The sequence below is a fragment of the Manis pentadactyla genome, chromosome 3, assembly GCF_030020395.1.
Source record: "Manis pentadactyla isolate mManPen7 chromosome 3, mManPen7.hap1, whole genome shotgun sequence".
NCBI classification, from domain to species: Eukaryota; Metazoa; Chordata; class Mammalia; order Pholidota; family Manidae; genus Manis; species Manis pentadactyla.
Window position 1 is genome coordinate 37,141,119 of NC_080021.1, and position 26,915 is coordinate 37,168,033.

Genomic DNA, 26,915 nt, shown 5'->3' on the forward strand with positions numbered 1-26,915 from the left:
TTGTCTATTTCTCTTAGACAATTTTATCAGTTTTTTGCTTCATATATTTTGAAGCTCTGTTAATAAAGACATAAACATTTAACATTTTTATGTCCTCTTGATAACGGACCTCTTTATCATGAAGTAAAATTATTTATTCCTAGTAATATTATTTGCTCTGAAATCTACTTTGATCTGAGTATAACCACTACAGCTATCTCCAGCTTATGAGTAGTATTGGTATGGTATATCTTTTCCATTCTTTTACTTTTCACTATGTTTGTCTTTATATTTACAGTGTGTTTCTTGCAGGCAGGAGATGGTTGGGTCTTCATTTACCACCAGTCTGACAATCTGTTCCTTGGGGTGTTTAGACAAATTATATTTAACATGATTATCAATATGATTAGGTTTGTCTACCAATCTTGCTCTTTTCTTTCTATTTGTCTGACATGTCCTTGTTCTGTTTTTACACCTTTTCTGTCTTCTTTTGGTTGACTATATTTTATATTCCTTTTACATTCCATTTTATCTCCTTTGTTGACTTACTAGCTGTAACAGTTTATTTTGGGGTTTATAGTTCACCTTTAACATATCATAGTCCCTCTTCAAACCATACTATGCCACTTTAAGTATAAGAACCTAGCAATAGTGTACTTACATTTCTCCCCTCCCAAACTTTGTCATTGCTGTCACGTATTTTATTTTTCATATGGCATAAGTACCACAATACATTATTATTTTATTTAAATAGCCAAGTATCTTCTAAGGATATTTAAAATAATAAGAAAAAAGTTATGTCTTTACTAATATATTAATCATTTCCATTACTCTTCATTTCTTGGTGTAGATACATATTTTCAGCTGGTATAATTTTCCTTCTGCCTGAAGGACTCTGTTCAATATTTCCTATAGCGTAATTTATGCTGGTGATGAATCTTTCAACTTTTGTATATCTGAAATAGTCATTCTTTGGATATTTTCACTGGGTCTAGAAAACTGATTGATGGCTTTTTTTTTTTAATCTTTCAGTACTTTAAAGGTATTTGCTCCATTCTCTTCCCTCTTGCCTTGTTTTCAACAAGAAATTGGTGCCATCTTTATCCTTGTTTTTTTCTCTGGCTGATTTCCACATTATCACTGGTTTTAAGCTATTTGATTATGAAGTGATTTGGTGTGCTTTTTCCTGTGTTTGTTGTGTGTGAAATTTGTAGAGCTTCTTGGATCTGCAGTTTAGCACTTTTCATAAATTTGAAAAATTCTTTCTCCAAATTTTTCTTAGTACTCTCTATACTCTCCTCCCCCTCAAAGACTCCAGTTACATGTATAGTAAGTACTTGATAATGTCCCATAGCCCATGATGCTCTCTCCCTTTACAAATTACTTTATTCACTTTTTATTCTGTATTTCATTGTGTATCACTTCCATTAATTTTTATTCAAATTCACTAATCTTTTCTTCCTAAATACCTAACCTTCCATTATACCTAACAAGGGTACTTTTCAGATATTACAATTCTCACCTTTATAAGCTTAATTTGGGGGTCATTTTAATATCTTACATATCTCTATTTCACTTTTTAAATTATATGGAACATAATTATAATAACTATTTTAATATTCCTGCCTGATAATTCAAATATTTGTGTCACCACTGGGTTGGTATCCAGTGTCTGATTACTTTCTCATTATTGATTGTGTTTTCCTGGTGTTTTGTATGCCCAGAGTTATTTTTTTATTGTATACCAACTATTATAAATGCTTGTAAGCACCAATTTTTACCTAGTTCAGTGCTGCATATTTTTGTATTCTTATGAATTTTAAACTTTGTTCTGAGAGGAGTTAAATTACTTGGAAATGGTCTGGTCCTTTCAGGTCCTGCTTTTATGATTTGTTATTCTGTCCCAGAGCAGTGCTCAATTTAGCATTAATTATTCCCCACTGCTGAAGCAAGACTTTCCAAAATAGTCTACCCAAGGTTCCAGGAATCTTTAGGTTCTTTAGTCTGGCTGCTGGGAGAACACTATTCTATTCTTGATCCTGTATGAATGCAGGTTAGTGTTTCTTCTAATAACCCTGGAAGATTCTCTGTCTGGACTTGAGTAGTTTCTTCACATGCATGTAACAATCATTATTCTACCAGATACACAAGGAGGACCCTCTTGCAGATCTCCAAGGTATCTTGCTGCTCAGCCTTCTCTTCTCTGGCACTGTGTCTAGCAAACTCCAGCTGCCTTGGTCTCCACAAACCCTCAGAACTGTCTCAACTCAGGAAAACCTCTAGGGTCTGCCTAGACTCCCCTCCCTGTACAACAGCATGGAAACTTTATCAAAGCAGTACTCTAAGGTGATCACAGAGCTCATTCTATTTATTTCCTATCTCTCAAGTATTACTTCCTTTTGTTGCCTTATGCCCAATTTCTAAAAAACCATTCTTTCAAATACATTATCTGTTTTTTCAGATGTTTCAGGCAGAAGAGTAAATTCACTACCTATTACTCCATCTATACTGGAAGAAGAAGTCTTAAGCATGTATTTTAATTTATGAATTTTACTTTAAAATAATCAAATATCACAAACATACTTGGAATGTCCTAAGGTTCTGAACTTTGTTCTGGGAGGAGTTAAATACTTGGAAATTACGGAAATAATGGTGATTACCAAACCGTAAATACTCACTATAATGAACATGATTTAAACCTTTACATTTTAGATCCAAGATAACCACCTTACATCTTTATTACTCTCGTCATCACTTATACCTAGTAGCATTTTCACCATTTAATGGAATGCCCTGAAATGTAATTGGGTCATCATGACTTTTTTTTTTAGTTTTTCACTCTTGCCTAATTAAAATTCCAGATAAAATCATAATGAAGTCTCTCAGTATTTTCATTAAGGATTATTATTTAAACAGTAAAAAGTACAAATTCTTAAGAATCTGTATTGCCTATGAAATATTACTCCCTTGTAGTTATGCTTCTTAAAATACCTCTTAGTCCATTAGAAACAAGTAGCCCTGTTACTTTTCCCTATCACTGGTTATTTTTTATTTTATAATAGAATTAGCATATAGGGAAAAATAGAGTAAGAAATATTACATAGCAATATAAGATCAGAGTCAAAATGTCCTATTGGAGATTTAACCTAATATGCCAAATATATTCAATTTCAAATATGAACCATAGTAAATTTGTTGAGCCATGTGGTAACAAGTAATATCTATACTGAAATTCAATAAGTATCTGTTGAATAAATGAATTATAACAATGAATTATTAAAATATGAATGAAGATAATCCTCTACTAATTGAACATGATACTATTAGTTATAGGAGAGAAAAAAATAATGGAAAAGAATACTTTCAAGTTTATACCATGGCTGAGGACCTTAAAATACAATATAACAAAGAATTTTAGAACTAGAATATTTTCAAGATCTTGTAGGACACTGGTGTTTCTCTCCCTAATATATTTCTAGATGCCTTTGTGCCTTGCTACTGGTCTGCACTAGCAGTACTGGCATCTCTTGGAAGTTTGTTAGAAAAACAGATTCTCAGGCCCTACTTCAGACCTACTAAATTCAAATCTGTATTTTAATAAAAACAGCAAGTTATTATATATGTAAATTAAAGGTTGAGAAGCCACTAGGGTATTCCTGGAGGACACAGCAAAGGGTAAGCAAACAACACATAACATTTTTTAAAAGGTTACCTCAAAACTTATTTTGAAATAAAAAAAATTGAAAACACTTAACATTATTTTGCATCTAAACTGATAATAGATATTAGCCATTTATATAAATAAATGAATTAAGCAAATACTCATCAACTCAAAATTAAGGTCTTGAGCCAACTTTGTATTCATTCATTCAATAAATACTAAGCCCTGTGCTAAGACCTGTGAGAGAAGTAAAAAGTCATAAAACAGGTCAAAACTACTTTAGCACATAGTTAAACACAAAACTAAGGCTTCTTAAAAAAGGAAATGTAACATACTTTTACATGTGTCGAACATAATTCTAGACCCATAGAGATTTAAATTTATGGACCAGTTTTCTCTTTTTGAGGCTACTGGTTTCTACATGATATTAAAGAAACAAATTACTAATAATACTTTAAACTGGAGTTACATTCCTTATCAGTAGCTCCATTTCACTGTCCAACTCAAATACTTCTAGAAGACCCATTCTGGCAAGAAAGGACACAGGTGGGGAGAGAGAAAAAAAGACAGGGAAGAGGAAAGGGAGAGAGGGGAACAAGAAACCAGGCTTAACTGAAATAATTTAAACATTAACAAAAAAACATGGACAAAAGAAATGATACATTTCAACAGAACTAAAAGAACTAATTACTCTAGGGCAGGAACTGGCAAACTTTTCTGTAAGGGGTCAGAGTGTAAGTATCTTAGGCTATGAGGGCCATATGGTCTACTGTAACAACTCAACTCTGGAGTTGCAGCTGAAAACAGCCATAGACAATTAAAAAATGGGTAGGGTGGCTGTGTTCCAATAAAACTTGATTTAGAAAAAACAGGTGACAAGCCAGATTTGGCCCAGGGACATAGTTTACTGACTCCTTGTTCTAGGGGAAAGAATTCTATGGGTTTATAAATATATGACTAATTACTATAGAATCTGCATTTTAAAATAATAAAACAAATGTTCTTTCTTTATGATAAGGAGAATTGAATTATTCTTGAAGAGAAAGTTATTTTCCAAATAAAAGTTAAAACAAATTATTAACATAGGCATAACCTCAAATCTGATATTAAACCCTAACTTCTTCCCTGACTAACATAATTCTTATAAACAAAAGGAGCTATTGGTTTGACTTATGTGAGATTCAAAAATGAAGGATATAATTACAGGATACTTTAAGTCATTAAAGTATGCATTTCCTAGTAGGAGCAGCCAAAGGCACCAGGCAAAAGAAAAAAGAAGTAACTATATCTTGCTTCCCCACAATAGGTCATATGCTACTGTTTATTCAGTCTAGTACTTGTATGTGAAAGAAGCATTGAGACCATATTGAAAGAGATATATTTCTTCCCATCACCACCTTCAAAGATTAGAGATAATGCTTCTTGCTTCACTACAGTGATGAATTAATTACTCATAGGTTTGTTGGATTTACTTTTAATATTCACAACTTTCTGATAATATGCATTCCAAAACTTAATAATCTATTATGCGACCCAGTGTTTTAGTATTTCCTTTTATTCTTCCTAAACCTATCTTTCTAAGCTCCAAAGGAGACTGTATCGTGCATCTATCTAGTTTTTGAAGAATGAGTATATGTTCACATTATCTATTTTATTTAATTATTCATTCATTAAAATTCTATATCCATTGGTTATCTTTTATCTTTTTCATCCAAGCTCATATACCTTGACCATTTTAGTTGCCACTTTATAGACTTTATTGATTTCTAAAGTCCTTGGGCAGCAGACACTGCTACTATCCCAATCCCACTGCCTCTTCATTCACTGTTCCCTACCCAGCAATGTCTTCTTACTGTTCCTGAGTGCCCCTGGTCACAGGAACATGCTTGGCCTGTGAGTTCCAGAGAGTTAATACTCTCCAGGAACAGCCTAAGACCAATAGCAAAGGAGAGTTAGGAATAAATACCCTAGTCTCCTTGCCCATTAGGTGGGATAACTGAAGTCATTCTACCCTCTCTCCCAGAAGTACCAGTAAAACGGGGCACAATTTCCAGAAGAAGTAACTTGCTCTTGAATGCACTCAGTATTCTGTTCTTTCTCTGAACTGAATCACTTCCCACTCACATATAGGTGTGTCTAGGATTGCCTTTCAAATAAACTATTTGGACCCAAATCTTTGTCAACTTAAGGTAGGCCTCAACCTAACATGGTCTCTAAACTTAAAATTCTTGGGTTCCTGAGATTTTACACTAAGATGTGTTGTTCATAGTATTCCATCCATAAAACCACGAGGGTCTTGCCCGAAGAAAGGATTCACATTTGCTAGTTTTCAAAAGAACTGGTGAAACCATCATTGTATTACTCTTCAAAGACGTAGCAACACATCAGGGTGCTGGCTTTAGGCAGTATCTAAAGTGACTCCTAGTTATATTACCTGTAATAACTGAATGCTCAGAACCCACCAACCTATAAGTAAAATTTTAGTTGTTTTTTTCACAAATGCATGACTTTGTACTTGTTCACACAGAAATTTATGAGCCACTTCTGGACAACAGAAATAGTGTAAACTAGACTTTGTTTTAAAAACTTTCCTCAAATATGTTATAGAAAAATGATCTTCCAATAAAAATTTTACACTCTCCCTACCAAAGGTAGGAAATAAAAGGACCTTAATAAATACTATTTGTAAAAGTCTAACACTTTGAATATTGAAAAGCCCATAGAATTGAGCCAAATAGTAATAAAGAGTTAGCCCATTGATACATCAAATTCATGAAACATTTTCATCTGCATTTATCCACTTGGAAAACCACCTCTTCCTTTAGCCCTAGGTAGAACTTTATAGAGACATAATTAGCCTTCCCCATCTTATTAACTCCAAGTTCCAGTTAGCCCAATCAATATCTCTCTAAAGTGTCTTAAAACCATCTCTCCTTCATGCCCATTATTCTTATCCCAGTTTGCCTTTCCTGTGACAATAACCTTCTATTCAAGTCTCCTGTTTTATTTCACTTATTTATTCTGTAAAATCTGGTGACCTAACATTCCTTCATCAAACCTAAGATTGTTCAAAACTGTAATAGCTCAAGTCCTGAACATCACTTTTAGCACTTAATAAAACATACGAACATTTACATTACATTCAGACAACTCACGGTTGCCCAAATACTTCATGTATTTTTACTTCTGTTTGGAATGAAGATTAAAAATATATTTACCTAAAGATTAAGCAAAATGTTTACCTGTCTGAAGCTATGTCACTGGCAATTTGCTGCTTCACTCCTGACCCATTTTTAATAGAATCCTGTCTTGTGAGCCCATGAGATCGATTTTTCTCCATTGCAGGTACAGATAAGTCACCTGAGGGTCCTTGGAAGTGGGCCTGTTCATGCAGTTTTGCTTTCTTCCCCTGAGGCGCCTCCTCGTTCCTCAGTCCTCGGAGAACTTTTTGATCGGGTTGCTGTGGTGTATTAGATCCACTATTATAAAACCATGCGCCTGATTTAGTGAGGATTTCTTGTTGTTTTCGGCACAAATTACATACCCACATAACCTGCACATGAATACATAGGGAAAAGAAATTAGTGTTTCCAAAAGTTAAAAACAAACAAAAAGACAACAATTCAAGCCAACAAAAGAATTACATGGTTTTCCTTCTTAAGTTAAAATGTAGCCCAGATTAAATACTACCATTAATTATATATATATCCTTTCTTTTAATTTTGTCAGAATAATTATAATGAAATAGACAATGTTTACTAACAGTAGAAATACCGACCCAGAGTGCCAAATTACTAGTTGTTGGTGTTCTTTATTTTTTATTTAAATTAGAGGTATGGTGCAGTAAACAGAACAGATTTTGGGGCTAGACAGACTTGAGTTCAAGACCAACTTCAATATTAGAAACTTTGTAACTTTGAACAAGGTTCTGAACCTTCATACATAAAACTTAGTTTCCTTAATGATAAAACAGAGAAACAGAGATGATAATACTTATTTTCTAATATTGTTTTGAGAACTAAAGATCACAAATAATTTATTAAAATGTCTAGCACAATGGCTGGTATATGTTAGACCTAGCAAATTACCTACTAGTATCAGGTTAATCTTCTATCACCAATTACAAGCTTCTTGAAGGGGCTTTTTTTTAACTACTTCCTAATGGCTAAAAGAAACAAAAACTGGGAATATTGTTGATCCTCAATAAAAACCTATTAATTGCCTATAATTTGTAAAAGGAAACTCATTTCCTTTTTAAATTGTGATAAAACACACATTTCTTTTATTAAAGTATAGGTGATATACAATCTTATGTTGGTTTCAGATACACAACACAGTGGTTCAACAGTTACCCATATAATTAAATCCTCACCCCCTCTATCGTGGTCACTATCTATCAACTTAGTAAGATGTTACAGAATCACTGACTATATTATCCATGCTGTACTATCATTCCTGTGACCAACTTAATATTGTGATTGTGAATTATTGAAAACACACATCAAATGTACCATTTTAACCATTTTTTAAGTGTACAGTTAGTAGTGTTAGGTATAGTCACACTGTGAAACAAAGCTTCAAAATCTGTTCATGTTAAAAATTCAAAATCTATACCCATTAAATAGCAAATCCCTTTTCTCCTTCCCCCCATTACCTTGTAACCACTATTCTACACTTGATTTTTTAAAAGATACACTTTTCAGACTTCAGGAATCTAAGAATATTATAACTAAGATCTGTGTGACCAGAAAACCTTCACCCTCATCTGAAAAATCTTTCTCAATTCAGAAAAAATAAAAATTATGTATTCATGAAATAAAAGATGAGTTCATGTTTCTGTTGAGCATTTCTGATGATTTGTTTATGTCAAATGCTGAATCTTACACAGGCCTCCAAATTGCTAAACATTTCCTCATAGTAAATTATAACAATATAAATAATCACAGTAATAAATAGAAAAATTCAGTATGGTGTTTTCAACCTAAACAAAAATGTTTTGGTAAAATATCATTTAAAAATTTTGTTTAATTATCCATTATCCAGTTCATATTGTTTGTTCAGTCCATATCATATATTATTGTACTTGAACATTTTCTATTATTTTATTCTCTCTTTGAATTATATATATAATTATTTTCTCCCAGCTGAATTTGAAGCTCACTGGGGACAACGTCTGTATCTTCCTATTTGCATAATAAGACCCAATAAATCATAAAACAGAAAGACCTTCTAAATGCTTGGCAACTTGAATTCTTTTGAAGTCTTTCTGGAGGAAATATGATATTTGTATTATTATTTATTTTTGTAAGTAAAATATTTTTATATAGAAATACCAAAATCCCACTCAAACTTTTACAATACACTTTGCAGTTCAAATTTCTTTTGGTTTGAATACACATAAAAGATAAATATTATCTTTAAAAAAAAAAAAAAATTTAAACCACAATCTTCAGCCTTTTGATGCCATCTTGTGACAAATGTCGGTATTACCGATCTCCTTTAGAAGTGAAAGGTACAATACAGAACCACAAAATAACGTTGAAGTTAGTTTTTGAATTTCAACTTGTTTTATTTTAAACAAATTACTACTTGTATTATTGTGATAATACATGCTATATAATTGCATTATATGATTTTATCTGGAATAAGTCACACTCAGAGTATTGAAAATAGCATTTTGTACCTATTGACAATGAAAACAGAAATGAGTTTATGAGACAATTATCCAATTACAATCAGCAGAAACAACCTATTTCTGCTTCATTATTTGTCAAAAGTTAAGCAGATTTTTTAATATCTTCTGGGACAGGGATTCAGAAAGGATAACCTTGGGACACTGGCAGTATTACCTGGGATCTCACTGAAGTGTTAATTCTCAGGCACTACTCCAGACCTGCTAAATCAGAAATTCTGGGGCAGGACTCAGAAATCGGATTTTATTATGCCAAATCTTACAGGTGATTCTGATGCTTGATAAAGTTAGAGAACCATGGCTGAAGCAGAAATCCCCAACTCAGTATGCTGAATGGATTACACGTGCGCTCCTCAGAGCAGTATGTCAGGCCATGAGCGGCCTTGCCAGTTAACTTCAGTGTGAACTGTTCACTGTACAAGTAGTAATAGTATCATTTCTATGTGACCCAAAATGAGAAAAAGAATTGGAAGAACTATGGGCTTTCTTTTCTTCATCTGCAAAAACCCAGTGGATATTAATATAAGATAAATGAGTATAAGGCATGAAGGATGTTTGTTTCCTATTGAAAACTCTCTTGTGTGTTATATGTCCTCCCCATACTCTGTAAGCTATTCATATTAGTTGCTATTCTTCTGACTAGATGTCATGTTCCCTCCTGAACTGTTACCTCTTATTATCCTCATATCCTAACACCCAATTCACTTTCCTTTTCTTCTTTTACTATCTCCTCTCAGTTTGGATTAATAATTTATTAATCTTTAAAGCTCAGAAAGCCTAAATCCACTCACATCAAGTAGTAAAGGGACTGACATTTTTTGCTTGAGCCCTTTACACACATGCAGCTTGACTTATAAACTGATGATAACTTAACTGCATGTCACAAACACATACACCTATATATGCTGTGAGATAACTTTTCACTAACTGGCTATGAAATAACCAATGACTATTAGAGGCAACTTCTGTGTCTATGGAACAAAATTCAATTTGGGAATAGAATTACAGGACATTTGTTATGGAACACTTTACCCAGTTAAGTTAACCAGCGAATATATCTTATGATGAATGCTGTTAAAAATATCTTAGTAATATATATATGCCTGTAAATCACACAGAGTCTATTCAGTTTGCTGGTCCTCATAATTATCAAAAATATTCAGGCACTGAGAATACAAAGATATATATAGGATTCAAAATTATATTATTAACTTCAGTTAACAAGTTAACTGTTCTTAAAAACAGTTAACAGTTAACTGTTCATAACAGATCTAAATATGACAAATTTTTCAAAGTAATATAGCAATATTAAGAGATGGAACACTTAATGACCCAAATTTGTCATTTGTTACTGTATGTTCCATTACACAAATATCCTTAGTGGAGTTGAAAGGGAGAAAAAAACTAAGGAAAAAAGAAATATCTCTCATAAAAATGGTAAATGTAATAGATAAACTGAATAGACAAAGAAAGCAAAAATCAAAATTATGTTAACTTTACATACAATAGTTCAAATGAATTTAAAGTTCTACAAAATTCTTTGGTTTTCATCTAAACAGGCATAATGAATAATAAAGTAATTCAGGGAAGAGAAAGATTATTGATTAGAGACTGGCACTAGTAAGACCATAGACCAAGTTCATAAGATCCAGTTAACTCTGTAGTTAAAGAATTTACTAGACTCTACCTCTAAACATTGCCAGACTGCTTATAAATGTGTGTATTAATCAGTTTTCTGATCAGTTTAACCTATCACATGACTAGAAAACTGTGGAATGTCTAGCAATTAAACATTTCTCTTTTCTCTTAGAAAACTGAATTCTCAATCTCCCCTGTAGTTAGGGATGACCATGGCCATCTAGGTTCTGGCCAATGGATTACAAGTGCAATGATGTATGCCACTTCCATGACAATAAAAAAACTCTTACATGCTACTACCCAATCTCATATGTTACTATGCTGCTTGTCATCCAAGAAGCTGGAGGATAAAAGAGCCACAAAAAAGGAGTCCAGGAACCTGAAGGAGCACTTGGAAGAGAGCCCTCTGGCTAATCAGCCACACCAGTGTGGATTTCAACATAGGTAAAAAAATAGACTTCTATTAGGTTGAGCTACAGAAACTTTTTGAGTTCATCTTTTACAGTTGATAGCATTACCTTAACTAATTAAAAATCTTTTTAAAGTGCATGTTCTAATGAATGTATATGATCAGAACAATCTTTGTATGTGTAAAACAACACGTTACTAAAACTCATCTATAAAAGTACTTCCATGTTGTTCAGGAGCCAGTTTTTACTGAGTCATAACAACCAATTATACACATTTCTTCCCAACTCCATATTCAGTGAGTCATATAGGTTAGCTTTGAAATCATCCCTGGGGGGTATATTTAGACAATGGAAATTGGAAAAATGCCACAAATCAGGGCTGTATTATACAGGAAGCCAATTGTTAGCATTTTCCAGCACACCACTGAACATAATCACCTACTATATTCTACTAAAAGATTAATACTACCTTCAATATTAGTAAATAAACTCAAATGAAAATGTACTTTATCATACAAATTGATTCAGACCATAAAATTCCAATTTATTTCTAAATGGGCAAATAACTATTAACACTAATTCATTAATTATTTACTCATTCATACAATATTCACTAAATGCCTAGTATATGCCAGACACTATGTTAATAGTGAATACAGCTCAACAAGACATATATTTTGATGTGTTTAAAGTGTAGTGGGGGAGACAGTAAGTAAATATGATTATTGCACAAATGTTTATATCATAATTATGAATATAAAAGGAATGAATTCACACCACAGATGCTGCGATGCTTTCTTCTCCTGTAGCTTAAGCTATGTTTGGGAAAAAACAGGGATGCAGAGGAGTTCAAAAGGATGCAAGAGCCCTGAAAATCCAGAGAAACTCAATCACAGCATGACCCTCAAGTGTTCCCCATCATCAGATCCATGGTGTCTCTGTCTCTTAAAAGGCAGAATTCAGTAGCATTTTGGGCTACCAACCTACAAGCCCTTCCCCAGCACTGCACGGTGGATTTGAAAAGTTGAAGAACTGGCCCATCTCCTACAGAATAAAGGTTTTCAAATATGTTCCTAAGCAATTAAGAAATCACTGTAATTTCTATATAATAAGCATCTGGATTACAAAAAAAAATCAGAAATTTTGGTTCATTTCATACTCCAAGACAAACAGTAAAACTTTCCCAATTCCCCATGAACTGCACATGGCATCTCTAGCAATAGCCACATTTGTAAAAGGCTGAAGCGAGGAAGTTTGATAGCGCATTCCGTAGGTCTCTCAGGACACGGCAACAGTACAGAAGAAGCTTTAACCTGGAACATCACCAAGTCTTCATTGTTACATACTCTTTTCTGCTGGCTGTGGCTTTGAAAATTACTTGCAGAGAAATGCTTTTTGCCTTCTTCCTCTCTCCTCCTCTTTCCCTCCCTTCTTACTTTCCCCTGAGCTTATCCCTTCCTTATAACAATTCTGTGATTGCCTTCAAGCAGTCTCTAGACTCTCCAGTCAGAACCAGGTCTTCAGTAGGGAGGTGGGCCTTGCCTCCAACTCGGTAGTTAATAATACTGTGAATTAATATATTAGTGATCTTGCAAATTCACTTATTAAAACCAAGACCATGGTTGGCTTTGTTCAGTGCCTTATTACAAGACTGTATGACACTTGCCTAAATTGTGTGGCGTGTGCCCATAGCTCCATGGAATTTATAGTCTGAGGCAGCTTTTTAGAGCATTTTCCCAGCTCCTTTTATTAATGAAGAAGGCCCTGGGCATCAAGAAGTAAATGTGACTCTAGATTCTCATTTTACATGGAGCACTTTTAGTTGTTATCCCAAACCAGCCATGCTTTCACCCACTAGTGCCTGCTTTTTGGCTTGGGGAAGACAGTGGGCCTGAGGCTTCAGCTTTGCTCATATCCTTTAATTTCTCGTCTGGTTTATTTTATTTTAATGTGTTTATTGATATTTAAAAACTAAAAATTATGGGTACAGAAACAAAAATCCTTCTATAAAGTCATGTCTATTTTAGCAGAAAAATGTTAAAAGTTAAGATTTATATGATAGCATAGAACAAACTACTTTAACATGTAGAGTTTAGGGTAAGTAGAAAGAGGGATAAATGTTAAAGTATAGGCAGACTGGTAAAGCTCACTATAATTTTTAATTCTCTATAATTTCCCTGAGGCTTCAAGTATAAATTGAATTGTGTAGGTCTTTTTTTGTTGTTGCAATTGTGTGTTTTATTTTGATAAATAGGAGTGCAGATATCTGAAATCTATAGTAAAACTGACTACATTGTAATACAATAAATGATTTTTTCAACCAAATTGTCTTTTATTTTCATTATCATTTCCTGTCTTTTAATTAATATTTGACATCTCAAATTGCCAGAATATGTGAGATGAACCCATCATACTTTGTACTGTATTATTAAGCAGTTGAAATTGCTACCCAATTACCTGATTTCCTCTGTTTTCTAATTTCATTGGTTGTTTATTGGTTATTTATCATTTATCATGGAAATTAATATTCAATGATTTAATCACCTCAGCTCACTAATTTAATTAATTGAAAACAATTTAGTTTTACTTGATAACCCTTTTTTTGGTGCATACTCAAAAAGTGAGTGAATCCCTCGAGTTTATGAGACTGCTATCTGTTTCTTTTCAAAGGAAGTAGCTCACTACTAACAAGCTATGAATGTAGCACATTGAAGTTCAATAATAGGAAGCAGTGGTCCCCAAGGAACTCCATTAGCAGGCTCTAGGGAAAATAATTCCCTTGTTTTCTGGCAATCAGTTTCTGATGGCTACCAGCATTCCTTGCCTTTCGGCCACATCACTTACAGACAGTATCCAACAACAGCACAATAAACATTCTTCTCAAGTACACGTGGAACATTTTATAGGAAAGCCCATATGTTAGGTGACAAAACAACTGTTAGCAAATTCAACAAGACTGAAACCATACCAAGTATCTTCTCTGAACACAATGGTATGAAACTAGAGGAAACACAAGAGGAAAACTGAAAATTCACAAACACGTGAAAATCAAACAACACACTCCTGAACAACCAAAGGCTCAAAGCAAAAAACTAAAGAGGGGAAAAAAAGTTTCTTGAAACAAGTGAAAATGGAAACATAAATACCAGAACTTATGGGATACAGCACAAGCAATTCTAACAGGGAGGTTCATAGCAATAAATGCCTATATTAAGAAGCAAGGCAGAGCTCAAATAAACTACCTAAGTCTATTATTCCTTTAAGAACTAGACAAAGAAATTAGCTGCAGGAAGGAAATAACTAAGATTAGGGCAGAAATAAGTAAAAGAGAAGACAGAAAAACAACAGAAAAGATAACCAACCTAGGAGTTAGTTCTTTGAAAAAATAAAACTGCAAAACCTTTAGTCAGACTAACCAAGGAAAAAAGAGGGCCCAAATCAATTGTAATTATTATAACTATAAATTAAATATAATTATAAATGAAAAAGGAGACATTACAAATGATATCACAGAAATACAAAGGATCACAAAAGGCTTCTGTGAACAACTATACACCAACAAACTGGACAACCTAGAAGAAATGGAAAAATTCTTAGAAACATACAACCTATCAAGACTGACCACTTATTAGTGAGTATATCAATAATCAAAAATCTCCCAAAAAGAAAAGCTCAGGACTAGATGTCTTCACCAGGACTTCATTGGTGAACTTTGCAAACATTCAAAGATGAATTAACACCAATCCTTTACAAATTCTTCCAAAAAGTCAAAGAGGAGGGGGAACATTCCCAAGCCTATCTTACAAGGCCAGCATTATCCTAACACCAAAGCCAAATAAGGACACTACCAGAAAAGAAGACTGTAGGCCAATATCCCTGGTGAATATAGATGCAAAAATTCTCAACAAAATGCTAGCAAACCAAATTCAACTGCACATTAAAAGGATAATGCACCATGATGAAGTGGGATTTATCTCTGGGATGTAAAGACAGTTTGACACATGCAAATTAATCAACATGATATATGACATTAATAGAACGAAAGAAAAGAATCAATATGATCATGTCAATAGACACAGAAAACTCAATGTCTGTTCATGATAAAAACACTTAAATTAGGGCTTAAAAGAAACATCTCAACATAATAAAAGCCATATATGACAAGCCCCCAGCTAACACCATACTCAGTGATGAAAGGTAGAAAGCTTTTCCCCTAAGATCAGGAACAAGCCAAGGGTAACCACTCTCACCGCTCCTATTCAGCATAGTACTGGAAGCCCTAGCTAAAACAATCAGGCAAGAAAAATAAATAAAGGCATTATAATTGGGAAGAAGTATAACTGTTTCTATTTGCAGGTGACATAATTTTATAGAAAATATTTTTACAGAAAATCCTCAAGACTCAACTAAATAAACTTAGAACTAATCAATAAATTCAGCAAAGTTGCAGGATACAAAACTAACAATCAAAAATCAGTAGTATTTCTACACTTAATGAATTTTCTGGAAAAGAAAGAAATTTATCTTATTTATAATAAGCTCAAAAACAATAAAATACTTAGGAATAAATTTCACTGAGGAGAAAGACCTCTACTCTGAAAGCTACAAGACATTGATGAAAGAACTTTCATAAGGTAAAAATAAATGGAAAGGTATCCCAATGTCTATGGATTAGATGGACAAATATTATTAATGTGTCATTCCTGCCAGAAACCATCTACAGATATAATTCAATCCCTATCAAGATTCCAATGGCATTTTTTACAGAAATAAACATTCCTAAAATTTATATGGAACCACAAAGGCCCCCAAATAGCCAAAGAAATCCTGAGAAAGAAGAAGAAAGCAGGAGGCATCACACTTCCCAATTTCAAGATATACTATAAAGCCAGAATCATCAAAACAGTATGGTACTGGCATAAAAACAAACAGACCAATGGAACAGAATCAAGAGCCTAGAAATAAGTCCAGGCATATAGTCAACTAATACTTAACAAGACAAACAGGAATACTCAATAGAGAAAAGATATGGATATTCACATTTAAAGAATGAAATTTTACACTTGTCCCACACCACTTAAAAAATTAAATCAAACTGAATTAAAGACTTAAAAGTAAAACCTGAAATCATGGAACTCCTAAAAGAAACATAGGAATAAAACTCCTTGATGTGAGCCTCAGCAATGATTTTTTGGAAATCACACTTGAAGCATAAGAAATATTAACAGGTGGGACTACATCAAACTAAAAATCTTCAAAACAAAAGAAACCATCAACAAAATGAAAAGACAACCTACAGAATGGCAAAATAAAAATTTCAAACCATATATCAGACAAGGGGCTAATATCCAAAATATATAAAGAGCTAATAAAACTCAATAGCAAAAAAACAAATAATCCAATTTAAAACAGGCAAAGGACCTGAACAGGTGTTCTTCCAAAGAAAATACATGAATGTCCAACAGGTACATGAAAAGATACTGAACATCGATGGTCATTAGGGAAATGCAAATTAAAACCACAATGTGATATCACCTCATACCTGTTAGAATGACCATCATCAAAAAGATAAGAGATAATAAATGCTGCCATGGATGGAGTGAAAAAGGTGGGATTGTAAATTGGTACAGCCACTATAAAAAATAATTGGCATTTCCTCAAACAATTAAAAATAGAACTACCATACGATCCAGCAATCCACTTCTGGGAATATACCCAAAAGAAATGAAACACTAACTTGAAAATATATCTGCACTGCATATTCAGAGCACCATTATTTATAAAAGCCAACACAAGGAAACAACCTAAGTATTCACTGATGGATGAACAAGTAAAACAGTTCACACGCACACACACACACACTCTATGGAACATTACTCAGCAATAAAAATGAGGAAATCATTTTAAAAATGTATTTATCATTTGCAAAAATGTAAATATATCTTGAAGGCATTATTCTGAATGAAATAAGTGAGACAAAGACAAATACTATTATGATCTCACTTTTTTGTGGAATCTAAAAGAAAACCACTCAACTCATAGAAAAAGATCATATTTGTAGTTACAAAAGATGGAAGGTGTGGGAGGAACTTGGAGGAAGGTGATCAAAAGGCACAAACTTTCAGTTCTAATTTAAATGAGTACTAGGGATGCAATGTACAACATGATGGCTATAGTTAACACTGTTCTGTGATATATATAAAAGAGTTATAAGAGTCCTCATCACAGGGAGAAATTTTTGTTTCTTTTCATTATATGAGATGACGGATGTTAACTAAAAAAGAAAATTCTACTGAATTAAAATGTTTAAATAATGTTGACTAGTAAATAATAAGATAAAATATAGCAAAAGAGAAACCACAGTCTGGGAGAGGTTTTATTTTGATGTACCCAGTTAACAAAGGACAGGCAGTCAGACTCTATAGAGAATGCCCATACAACATCACAGTAGAATAACATGTCAAAGAAAGAATATGCAATTCCACAGAGAAACTCAAGTGGACAAGAAACAAATCAAGGTGCTTGACCTCATCAGTCAGAAGATGCAAATTTAAAGCTAGTTACTATTTCACTCCCAGTCTGGCAACATTAAAAAATCTGACAACACCAACCACTGGAGAGGAAGCAGAGGAATCAGAACAACCATTCCTCTTAGGACTATAAACTTCAACCAGTTTCAAGAGCCATCCTACAATATATACCTAGTGAAACTGAAAAGGCTACCAATACACTCTATAACCCAGAAATCATATTTCTACCCTAGAGATATTCTCAAGGAGGCATAAGTGTTCATTGAACACTATTTCTATCAGAAAAAATCCTGGATAACCTAAAGCAACATGACAATTGATAAAGTGTAGCATACTCATGAAGAATTATATTCAGCAGTCAAAAATGAATAAATTAGATTTAGATGAATCTAAATTTTGAGATAACTCTCAAAATACAGAATTAAAGAAAACAAGTTGCAGAAAACTATACACAATATGATCCATGATACATGTTAAAAACCTTGTAAAATAATACTATATACAGCTTAGTAGGTATATGTGTGTGTGTATAAAGTCAGACTATACAAATGAAAATACATTTGAAATGATAAGTATTCAAGATAATTGTTGTATCTCTAAAATAAAATTGCAAACCAAATATAGCATAATGTTAAGATTTGTATAAACGTGGTGTTATTCTCTAAACTTCTTGACATGTTTGAAATATTTCAAAATAAAAAAGAGGGTAAAGAAGAAACAGTGGGAGAAAATGGGAATGTATAAGTAGGAATGTCAGACTACTAACCAATTAAGGTTGATTGTATTAGTGAAAATAATATTTATAATCACACTGAAAGTAAATGTGTATTTAACATACATATTTTAGTTAACTGAAAACTCATGACAATTTTCTAAAAATATAATTTTTAAATTATAATATAGCTATCTTTTTAAGGTTTTGTTTTTTGGAGGGATGTGACTAAAGGAGTCAGAATATATTAAAGGTAACCAACCAATTCACAGTACATATTTTGTAGTATTTTTTTCATTTTTCCTTTCATCAAAGCATGTGACTGATGTCATAAATTTGCTGTTTTAAATTAAATTTTATTAAAAAACTAGGGAAGTGGTTGCCTAGGTAAACAGTCATTGAGCAGAATCTGATTGTGTATTGATTATTATCAGGATTGGTAATTGTTGCCTTTATAATAAATATTTGACTTTTAAATCTAATTTTAATTCAGAATTGCATTTTAAGCTTAAAATTTTCTCAGTAATCTTAAAGGAAAGACAAATCTCCAAACAGTAAGTATGTCTAACAAATTAGGAAAAGTGAATATTTCTGCTGTTATTCAATTTTCCCACTAGTCTGTGCTATAGCGCTTTTTCAATCTGAACCCACTGGATTGTGCATATAAACACTGCATTGGTAGCCTGCTTTTTCCCTAAAAATAAATTAAATTTCAGTTAAAAATATACTAACTTTAATAAAATGAAAATATGAATTGAAAGAGTATCATTCTACATTACCAAACATAATGATATTAATCAGAATAATCATTTTCCATCACATATTGACTGACTCAAAGATTCAAGAGTAAATACAAACACACCATCAGTTGACAGTTTCTTTCCAATGTTTAGAAGAACTTAGCTATGATATATAAATTATGAAACTATAAAATCATTTCAATAAATTTAAAGCAAAATTATGGTTTAAAAATGGGTGAAAGCAAGTTTAATTTTTCTTAAAATAGAAATATTTAACTATGTTTCACTTAAAATGGAGAACAGAACATAATTTCTGAAGTGGACATCTTATGAAAAGAGTGCCAGAACATAATTATATGAAGGTATGCAGATGGTAAAGAAGATGCTTTATCCATACTAAAGAGAATTGGCAGTGTAAGACCATAGGCAATACTAAGAAAATAGTAACAAACTATGGTGATATGGAAATCAGAAGGAATCTTGGGGAGGAGAAATTTTAAGTGAGAGGTAATAATTCAGAGAAAAAGTTCAAACTATAAAGCTTCATATATGTGCCTCTCAGATTCTTGCTAGTAGTTCTTTAAAACATAAGGTTGATGAACAAAACTATTTAGGATCGTCCTTGATTTTTTGCAAGTAAATTTTCAGAAGTCATGGACTATTATATGAACTTCCTTTTGCAAATTATGCTTCTTGTTCCTATAACTGCTAAAAGGCAATAAGATCACTAAGCGCATACAGTCATCTGACCTTGAAAGCAGAGTTCAATGTAAGGCAAGTCCAATTTGGCCCACCCAAAGGAGACTTGCTATTCTAAGAATTACAATTCTAGTGTGTTGATACAACACAAAATTAAAAGTACAACCTTATATATCTAAAGCTTCAGTGCATTTGTATTTTGACTCATCTCAAACTTAACACAACTGAATTCCAGATCTTTACCCAAAACTGCCCCATCCACAGTCTTACTCATAGTAGTTTCTGGTAACTCTCTATACTCCCAGTTATATATCCTAGAATAATCCTATGGTATAGGATATATACCATAAATCCTAGAATAATCTTCTCTCATATCCCACTTTGATTCCACCAGGAAAGTTTGTTGGCTCTACTCTTATAATATCTACAGAGATGACATCTCACCACCTCCACTATAACCACCTTAGTCTAAGCCAAAACCATCACCAGCCTAAATTACTACAACAACCTCATACTGGTCTCCCAGGTTCCACCCTTTTCTCAGTCTCCCCACTAATCTAAACAACACAGTTAAAGTAAACCCTTTAAAATGTAAGACACATCATATATTTTTCAGCAGGACACTTGTAATGCTCCCCATTTTGCTCAGAATAAATGCCAAAGTCCTTACATGATCCAAAAGGTCCTCTGTAATCCCTAACTTTGCATCTCACCATTCTCACCCACTTGCTCTGCTGCACCACATTCACTTTCTTGCTATTTTTCCAACATACAAAGCCTGCCGCTACCTTTGTATATACAGGTATATACAGGACCTTTGTATATTCACTATTACCTCATTCTGTACTGCTTTTCTGCTAACCCCCTCTTTCAAATTGTTGCTTAACTGCCAGTTTTCAAGGTCATCCAGATTTAAATTCCACACCACCCAAAATTAAGTATCTAGATTTTAATTTTTTCCAGTGCCCTTACATCTTTTAACACTTACTCATCTCAAACATTATATTTTGCATACATCTCTTAATTAAAGTATATTCTCCAGGGAGTTAAATACTCACTGCTATAATCCCAAGTGCCTAAAAAATACCAAGGTGTGTTCAAGGAATGAGTGAATTAATATTTGAACAGTAAGTATATAACAGTTATATGTTACTTGCTTTAAAATCTGTTTGTTTAGCAAATTTCTACAATCCAAATACCATGGTCTTTCATTAAAGTGTCTTTAAGAAAAAAACAAAACAACACTTAAGAACTCTCCAATTTAAAATCTTATTAAGTATATTTTCTTGATAAAAATATTGCTTAATAAAATTGAAAATGCACAAGCATTTTAAGATTACTTTTAGGTGCACTATAATTGCTTAAATATTTAAATGAAAATAATATATGTATAGCTTATCTCAGACATTTCCAAACTTGTTCAGTCAAGGTTCTATTTTTGATATATCCCAGCTGATTTTAAGTTTTACTAGGTTTGAGGGAGGGGAGAACCACATTTATTTGCTTATTTCAGAGGTGATGGATATGTTTATCACCTTGATTGTGTTTATACATTCATCATTGTATGTACAGAAATTGAACATATTAAATCAAATTTACACATTAAATTGTATATTTTAAATATGTACAGTTTTTGTACAGCAATTACACCTAAGTAAAACTATTAAAACAAATTTAAAACAAAAGTGTGGAGACTGTCTGCTATAATGAACTGGGTAAGTTAACAGCAGCAAAATGATGTACTAGACCAGTGATTCTCAAACTGCAATGTGTATTCAAATCACCAAGGGATCTTTATAGAATGCAGATTCTGATACCAGGTCTGGGGGCAGAGAGACAGGGATTTTGAATTTGTAACAATCTCCAAACTGATTCTGCTTCTCCTGGGTGCAGCTTATTCTTTGCATAGCAAGGCTCTAGAGTAGACTTGATTGTGAGTAAAACTCTGGACTCTAGCCCAAACCCTGGTATTATTAATAACACCACAACCATAACCACTATTATTACCACTGGTACTGCTATTGCTACTCACAACAATAATAAAAAAACAAAAATAAGTCGCATTTTTTGAGTTCTCCCTATGTTTCAAGCACTCTTCTAATTCTTGTATATTTGTAATATTATCTCATTGAATCTAAATTAATTCATATCATTTTATGGTAGAAGAAACTGAAGGCTGAAAAGGTTAAGTTACATACATAAGGTCTTCCAGCTGATAAGTAATATAGCCAGATTTCATACCCCAGACTCTTATGATCAAGGGACATTAGTTTTTTTCATGTGAAGTACATCTTAAGTCTCATATAGCAGAAAATTTTGGTACCCAGGGTCAAATCTCCTTGGCTCATGTAAGATTTTAGATATACCTGTGGTGGACAGGGATGGAAGCAACTGAACCCAGAAGACCCACTGGGATGGATAAGCAATTTTTTTTAATGGAAAATAACAAGTGTTGGTGAGGATTTGGGATATTGTAACCCTTGTATATTCATGGTAGGAATATACAATGATGCAATCACTATAGAAAACAGTTTGACAGTTCTTCAAAAACTTAAGCATAGATTTACCCTTTGATCCAGCAATTCTACTACTGGGTAATACCCAAGATAATTGAAAATATATGCTCATAAAACAACTAGTAAATATATGCTCCAAACAGCATTATTCATATAACCAAAAAATATAAGCGTAGTGTCCTTCAATCAGTGAGCAATTGAACACCATGTGGTATATTCTTAAAATGGAATATTATTCAACCATAAAAATGAATTAAAGAAATTCTTGCTACAACACAGATGATCCTCTAAAGCATTACGTTAACTGAAAGAGCCAGACACAAGAGGCCACATACTATATAAATCCATTTTATGAAATGTCCAGAATAGGTAAATCCACTGAGAAAGAAAATAGTTTAATGGGTGTGGAGTGAGTTGGGCATGGCACAGAGCTCTTTTCCGGGATGGTGGAAATGTTCTGGAATTAAATTATGGTGACAGTTGCACGACATTGAGAATATACTAAGAACCACTAATTTGTATAATTTAAATGGTGAATTTTATGTTATGTGAATTATATCTCAATTTTAAAAAATGTTTAAATACCTCTTCTACAGAAAATCTCAGGCCAGATGATTTTTGTCTTTTTGAGCTTCTCCAAAATGATCCTGAGACAAAGACTTAAATGCAAAGTGGGTTATTTATTTGAAAGATAATCTCAAAAAGTACAGTGAAAAAGCAGAGAAGTGAAACATGGAAGGGAGAAAAGCCAACAAACAGCCAATTAAAGAGCAGGTTAAAGCTGGAGGCAATAAGAGTTGGTCTTGTTGGAACCCTTTCAGAATCACCCAACTAAGAGTAAAGGAGGTGGGGTATTTAGCAATTAGCTCCCTGGCACTTATGTCCTCCTTCTGGCTAAACCTATTGCAGTGTCCATAAAATGCCCTTAAGCAGAGAGATGCAGGAACCATTTGCAGGTGTCACCTGGAGTGGGCTGAAGCCTATGAAAAGGGTTCCTATAGCAATTGCTACCATTTTAATAGGCAAATTCTACCAAATTTCATATCCTTATATAAATTGTTCCATAATATTAAATTTAAGAAAGAACAAAAGTCATACAGCTCATTTTATGAGGCATGTATAATTTTGACGAAAAAAAAAAGCATAGGCAAATTCTACTCATATAAATGTAGAGGGAGCCAAAACATAAGCTCAAACTTAAATAAATACAAGACAACTAAAAAACATGTCATATCACAATCAACCACCATGTAATAAGCCCAGGAAGGGAGGGATGGTGCAACATCGGAAAATCAACTTACACAATGCAACAAAACAAACTAAAAAAGAAAAATTATATGATCATATTAATCAAGAAAAGCATTTGATAAAACTCAACACTATTTTATGGTTTAAAGTAACTCTTAGAAAACTAGGAATACAAATTTATTTCTTTAATTCGATAACAGAAGTAGGAATAAAAGGCCATTTCCTTAGGTTGGTAAAGATTATATACCAAAAACCTTCAGCAAAGAGTATACTTAATGGAGAAGCTTTAGATCAGTCTGACCAAATAAAACTGCTTCCTCAAATACTTCCTTCCTTATGAAAGATAAAAGATAAAAGCAAACAGAAGAATCTGAGGTACCAATAAAACCATAAGACAAATAATCCAGAAATATAGACTGCTTATTTATAGGAGATGATAGCAGTGACACATCAGTTCAGTTGTATTGCTGACGGTCTTAACAGCTAAGTTAAGTTGTAAATAAACTATAATGTGCATTTTTCTTCATGTCCAGTAATCTAGAGTTATTGATTTTTAGAGAATACTTTCAAATCAGACACTAGTATCACCGCAATGGAATGGAAACTGCAGATGAAGAAATTCAACTGGAAGTCTTATCCTACATGTAGTCATGATCTTCTTAATTTATCAATACATCTCTAGTCATTAAATATAACTGGTAAATAGCTTGAGAATAAAGAAATATGTGGCTGCTTCCTGTTATATATATACATGATATGTAATATACTTGCAGATTACTGATATAAATGGAGTTGTGCAAGACCAATACTTGCTTATTAAATGTGCAGTTTTCTTCTGTGTTCAGAAAACATTAAAGATGCTAGTTATACACCCATGACTAAACAAGGTACTGGCTGAACAAACTTCAAAAAGAGGCATAGTAAGAACCTAATTCTGATTGCAATAATACTGAAAAATATAATTTGAGGGTAAGAAGCAGTTGAGATTATTATTTTTAACTGGCACTGTTCTTTATAAAAATATCATCATTGCTAATAAGTAGATCATACCTTACAAAGTCTGTTTGTGATATGCTACCCAGTAATAAAACTAATGTTATTTAATAACTTACAATTCGTTAAAATTTGTACATAGTTAAGAAGGGAGGTATAAGAATATACAAATGTTATATATCCAACTTGTGGAAGAATGCATTGCTTCAGGGACACCCTCAGAGACTCTGTTCTTAAGACATTATGGTCAAGCAATAGTGTGAAACCATCTCTCTTGCAGCACCATTTATTTGCAAAACATTCAAACCCTAAAAGAAAGCCATTCATATATTAAGAAAAATTAAGCATATTAGCAACTTATAAGCAGTAATAAAAACTAGCTTTAGAAAATGATTACAAATTAGTATTACTCACTGCTAAAACTAGGAAATCTTACATGACAAAAAAATCTTATTCTGCTCCACAGTGAATAGCTAAGATATGTTAGCTGGTATGTCCATCAGTGCAATTTTATTAAACCTGTATAGATACCACCACACTTTAGAGTTCATAGAATCACAGAAGGCATTGTTTAGAAACTGTGCACAACAATCATTACCAGTTATACTGAAAACAAAACATAAAATTATGGCACACAGAGACCTGACCAGGAATCAATCACAGAAGGGATTTCAAAACTGTGAAATACCCAATATTCAGTTTTTTTTGGATTTAGCTGGCAATGAATATAAGGATCTCCATGAACAGCACTGATTCAGTGAGTAATCACAAGTAATAGCCTCATGGACAATAACTGAATTTAAACCATATGTTAAGAACACTCATATTCATAAAGAAACTTTTCCCAAAAAGTTGAGTACTGATTAGAGTATTAGGTGCTATCATTAAAATGAGAATATTATTATATTAATATAGCATATTAATTTTTTCAAGTGACACATGAGTAAATTGGTCCACTCATACATAGCTTTTGTCACATTAAGAAATCACATTAAGAAATCCAATTAAGATTATCAAAGGATTGTATTAATATTTTTATATAAATTGGAAAGTAAAGTTATTTTATAGAGTTTCATTTGGCTAACTGATGTGATGCTAAGGATAAGCTTTGCCTATTAGCTCATATATTCCACAAACAAACAAAATATGCAATTCTAAATTATTTATAAAAAAATAAAGCACGTACAAAGGCAAAATAATTATGTCAATATAAATTGTCATTGGCAGCTTAAATTAACATTTTCCAAATCCTTGTTGATATAATGGCTTAAACAAGGTGCCTCTAAGTGAAAAAGTAGTAAGAATCAATTGTCATTTGAAAAGTTTAGTAAGGCCTTTTTATATAACCCCCAGAAACTGACACCAAATAATTTTCAGTTCTTTATTTTGAAGGGAAACCTAAATGAATAGTCAGCTGATGATTACTATGTAGTTGACCCTTGAACAACATGGGCTTGAACTATGCAGGTTCACTTATATGCAGATCTTTTTCAAGAAACATATTGGAAAATTTCCTGGAGATTTATGACAATTTGAAAAAGCTCACAGATGAACCACATACCATAGATACATCAAAAATTAAGAAAAAGGCATGTCATGAATGCATAAAATGTATCTAGTCTATTTTATTATTTACTACCATAAAATCAAAAGTAGACTATTAGTAGAGTTACCCATGGATTTTGACTACACAGATGACAGCACTCTTAACCCCTGCATTTTCAAGAGTCCACTGTATTTTATGTCACATAACTTAGAAAGAGTTCAAAGGATTCAATGAATTTTTATAACCACACCTCTATTCATACTTAGTCATTCATGTGAACAAATTTCCTCAGTACTTGCATCTATAAAAATAAAAGAAATAGAAATAGAATTGATGCTGAATTCTGTCTCAGATTGTGATAGTCACACAAAGATTTATGTACAAAATTTAAAAGAAATCTAGTCTCAATTACCTAACTAAAAAATGTATTTCTAATAAAATTTTATTTCTTATATTTAATAATTCTTAATCAAGATTTTTATTTGTTAATCAACTGTGAATTCATAATAACTTAAATGAGTGATCAGTTGATAATTAAACATAATTTTTGG

At 32.7% G+C, this 26,915-nt stretch overlaps 1 protein-coding gene across 29 annotated transcripts in view; it reads right to left on the reverse strand.

Moving 5' to 3' along the window:
• RIMS2 (regulating synaptic membrane exocytosis 2) overlaps positions 1 to 26,915 on the reverse strand; it is a 578,477-nt gene that overhangs the window by 392,221 nt on the left and 159,341 nt on the right. For all 29 annotated transcript variants that reach the window (XM_036876382.2, XM_036876388.2, XM_036876380.2 and 26 more), the window contains one exon: positions 6,883 to 7,193. In XM_036876382.2, the coding sequence (XP_036732277.2) occupies positions 6,883 to 7,193 (311 nt within the window). The remainder of the gene's footprint in view (positions 1 to 6,882; positions 7,194 to 26,915) is intronic.